The sequence below is a fragment of the Eurytemora carolleeae genome, unplaced genomic scaffold, assembly GCF_000591075.1.
Source record: "Eurytemora carolleeae unplaced genomic scaffold, Eaff_2.0 scaffold899, whole genome shotgun sequence".
Classification (NCBI taxonomy): Eukaryota; Metazoa; Arthropoda; class Copepoda; order Calanoida; family Temoridae; genus Eurytemora; species Eurytemora carolleeae.
In genome coordinates this window covers 76,640-81,269 of record NW_019396788.1, presented here as the reverse complement: position 1 = coordinate 81,269, position 4,630 = coordinate 76,640, and the positions used below count along the sequence as shown (strand labels likewise).

General features: G+C 33.2%; 1 protein-coding gene across 1 annotated transcript; it reads right to left on the bottom strand.

The window, feature by feature from the left end:
* Positions 1–292: 292 nt before the first annotated feature.
* LOC111708703 (uncharacterized) lies at positions 293–4,012 on the bottom strand. Its single transcript, XM_023482162.1, has 6 exons — positions 3,655–4,012; positions 3,027–3,173; positions 2,461–2,575; positions 1,888–2,068; positions 788–898; positions 293–299 (listed from the first exon to the last, which is right to left on the bottom strand). The coding sequence occupies exons 1-6, from the start codon at positions 3,880–3,882 to the stop codon at positions 293–295; spliced, it is 789 nt and encodes a 262-aa protein (XP_023337930.1). The 5' UTR covers positions 3,883–4,012.
* Positions 4,013–4,630: the final 618 nt, after the last annotated feature.

The window sequence follows — 4,630 nt, the reverse complement described above, 5'->3', positions numbered from 1 at the left end:
AAACTGAAAGATCTATCAAACATGCCCTTCTCTATCTCAACCAAGCTCAGAAAAATTTCAAAATTTATATCTTTTATTTACCTATAGTTACGAAACATCATTTCTATTAGAATTATTTAAACTGTACAGTTTACATGTTTAAAGACTTCTACTTATTTGTTTACAAAAATATACACAAAGTTCAACATTTCCTGTACTTAATTCCTTAATACAGCACTTTTAAAATCTATTTACCCATTAAATTTTTTAGAAATTAACAGAAGAACATTTTTAAATCAATTTTCAAATAAATCTAACGCCTTAGATAATTATCAATTAGATATTATTCACATGCAATTGCGGGTCCTGTTATTTCCACACAATTCTGCGCAATTCCCAACAACTCCCAAAAATAGGAGAACGGTTGCACGCAACGGAATTCAAATTAAAAACCCTCTAGATGATACACAGTCAAGTATCAGAAAGATTTATTCTTTTAACTGTATCTTTTTAGTTTAGAGGGCAATACTTATTTTAATCCTTTATGATCTATTTCCTTATTTTATGAATCAAAAGATCTAAACGTTGCAGTACATCTTAGTGTAGTACCACTTGACCAGATGCAACTGCACTAGATCGGAAATATTTGAAAATAAAAAACTTAGCTTTTAATTCATTAACTCTTTGGCTGTATATGCGCCATATAAACGCTTTGATGTGAGATTTCTGTACAAAGTAAATTAAGTAAATTAAGAAAAAAGATCCCGGACCCAAGATGTTCAATGGAATTCTCCTTTGATCATGTGACCTCATGGAAGTAACAAGTACTACAGCTAGGAGTGAAAAGAATGCTGTAGCGGTGAGAGACTTGTTACTGATCATGTTCTTCACAGAGTTAAGTTGCTCAGCCTCCACAATTCTAGTAGTTTTTCCATGATTTAGCTAAATATGGTTAAAGTTCAATAATTTGTGTTAAGAATTATACATATTTAAAGGGACTGTAAAGGATAAAGTAAAGGGGCCGGGTATCTAATGAAACCTGAGAATCTCAGACATTGCATGATACATATAAAACTTCTATCTGATGTTCCTGTGTCGAGAAATTGATATAAAACTGTGTCAAATTTATACAAAAATTCATATATATGCATGAATTTTGTATAAAAGTTATAGTATTAAACAGATCATATTCAACAAATACAAAACCAATCTGAAAACTATTAGAATCACAGGTTTTCTCCTGTTATAATTTTTTTGATTTTGATTTTGCACTTTGAATTGATATAATTGATAATATTATTAAATATAATCCATATAGTCCGTATTACGTCACCAGAACTTCAACCAATGACAGCGCAGTATTGCTGTCACATGATACAGACGGAAATCACATGACCAGTATACTGCACTGCCATTTGCTGAAGTTATGGTGACGTAATATGGACTATAAAGATTAAATGTAGTAACATTATCAATTATATATATTAAAAATGCAAAATAAAAATTAGATAATTTTAACAGGAGCAAACCTGAAATTCCCAGGTTTCTGTAGGATATAGTCTATTTCAGATTGGTTTTGTATTTGCTGAATATGATCTGTTTAAACCTAGTACTGCTCCTATGGGGTATATTTGTCTTTAGATTGGTTTTGTATTTGCTGAATATGATCTGTTTAAACCTACAAGTTATAAACAAAATTGCGTATGTATTAATTTTCCTATAAATTTGACACCGTTTTATATCAATTTCTCAGGACAGGAACATCAGATAGAAGTCTTATATGTTTCTTTACACTCCTGAGATTCTCAGGTTTCATCCTATACCCACTTTCATTTTTCCTTTACAGTCCCTTTAACAAATTACTTTGTATTATGACATGGCCTGTTTGAATCTTAATACAATATTAACGTTCTAAGGATGGAATTCCTAGTGTTGTGATAGGTCTTCAGATAGTACCAGTTGAAAGTGTAGGAACCCACTGTTGTGAGAAAGGCCACTGATCCAATCCCAAGAATGGTAATTATGTGTGGGTTCATTTGGTCAGATACTTCCAGCCCAGTGTAGAAGGACTCTTGAGGAGATACATAACCTTTGAAAATGTAAGTAACCTGCACCTTAATTACTTTTCTACAACAAACACTTTAAATTTGAGACATATGCATGATAAATACATACTGGGGTTTGGGATTAAACTATAAGGATTTGGAACACCGATCTCAGTTTACCAATACTTATATTCAGGATTTTTTATACTCTGGCTGATTAATTCTCATTGTATAAAGTGGACCATCTCCATTTTTGTTTCTTTAACCATTAGAGTCCAACTTTTGACATTGATGAAAAAATTCCCAATATTTGGACTTTTCTTTTGATTGTAGTAAAGAGAAGGATTTGTTTTTTTCTCTATCATCTTTTCAGACATACGCAATTATACATTTAAATTTAGTCTCTTGTTTTTTAATGCCGACAATACATATTTACCAACTGAGTAGCATTGAAATGCTTGTACCCCAACCACAATGGCAAGAAAAGCCAGGATGAAGAACAGAATCCGTTTTGCCCACAATTCTGGATCCAGCTGTATCATCATGTTAAACTACAAGAAACTTTTCATAACATACATTACATAAAGTGTGGTATGGCCAACTCAGATTCCTGGTTACCCTTCACCTTGCTTTGCCTGCATCAAGGAATATTAAAAGAACCATACCTGGGCAGATGTAATAAACGACCCCATGTGTGTTAATGATGTGTATCAAGAAATTCCCTTTTATTTATTATTAAATAGTTGGTGGGGGGGGGGGCGGGGCAGGCCCGCAGGGGGGAGGGGCTTAAAGGTAGATCTTTTGTGTTGGGGGAACAGAAATTGTCAAGTGAACTTTAATCATTGATGGGTTCAGCTAATAGTATCAAATCCTAAGAACGCACATCATTAAGATATTTAGAACCATATTATGTAGCCTCACCCCAATCATTCAGTTTGGGAAGGGGGGGGGGTCATAAGTCATTTTGAAATAGAGCCCCTGGAAGTTATGGGTTGTCACTACCTTGACCACCAAAAGAGTTCTGACAAGTGAGATTGACATCGAGATCAGGAGCGATACGTTCATGAGGAAGTATACGACAGATGAGGAGATTACCCCCATCCAATAGGGCAGGTAGCTTACACCAGAGCACCACATTGTCACAAAGCACTTGAAGAAATATATATTTATTTGTCCCCTTGGTGGCGCGGCATGACTTTTTTAGCCTCTCGAAAACTAAAATATTTTAACATTAAGACTAATTTCAGTGATCCTGTGTGTGTGCTCAAATATAACTGTCAGCAAATTACCAATTACCCATTGAAGTTATAACAGCATGATAAAGGTCACGAACACAAATCAACTTAAACTTACACTTAAACAATGACAAACAATTAGTCAGTTTCAAGGGGGTATTTGAAAGCTGGGTTAGGGTCATATTTACTTAGTTAAAGCAGACAACTCAGATTTGATTAAAAGATATTGTCACAATTACTCTGATTTTTTAATCCCTTTATCTTTGCAGCTAGATGATGTTTCAAAAAGTTAAGGATTATAATATAATAGATTTACACCATCAGGTTGCAAAATAAATATGTGGGAAAATTTGAATTGGTGGTTAGAATCTATTTCTTAATTCTTGACATATTACCATGTAGGTGAAACATGTGTTGAAGATCTCAACCAGATATCCATTGAGAAGTAGAACCTGGTTAATGCGAAGCAATGGAAGTGATCTCCTGTATTTTCGTAGTATACTGGTTGCCATGTTGGAAATGAGCATCAGAACAAACATGTAGAAGAACACATAAAAGTTTGCAAGATGGGGAATTGGTTCTCCGGGGGAATGAAGGTTTGTGTCAGTGGAGTTAACCCCCATCAAGAAAACTTTTATCTGGAAACAGAAAATGGAGGATGTTAATTTCTTCGCAAGAATTGTGCAATCTGCTTTTTTATTTAAGGCTTTAAAAGGAATGATAAAATGTTGAAATCCAATAATTGGAAGTAAGTCAAAATATAGATTTAGTCTGTTATAGGTTAAACAAGTCATTCAGGCAGTATGCACGCCCCAGGGACCACCTCCCTCCCCTCTCCCAACCAGAATGGGGTTAAAATCAATTCTGTATTTATGAAGGTATCATCTGAGCAGGACACTTATTTATAATTGAAACCTGTCATTAAAAGGGTTGTCTTTGATTTTTTTAAAGTTAATAGTAGTTAAAGGAGTAAAGAAAAATATTCTTTTAAACAAGTAAAAACCTCCTTCATTTTATTTTAAAACTGTTGTAGATACAAAATAATTAAACAACAACAGTTGTTTTTAATGTATTAAAATCTAGACAAATTTTTAAATATTTTAGTCAATTCTTAAGGTACAAAAACGGCAGACCACATTTTGGAAATCCAAAAAAAGAATTTGGTGATACTACTCATCTCTTAGGAGACAATGTTATGTATAAAAGGTATGAAAGTTAAAATAAGTATAAAGCAATCTGAACCATACTTCGAAAAAATACAGGTATGAGCTGCAGTACATATTTTATTTCTTCTTTAACAAAATTTGTTTTTTTTTCAAAATATGTCGATATCGGTACCAGACAATCCATCTTGAATTGAAAAATTTAAAT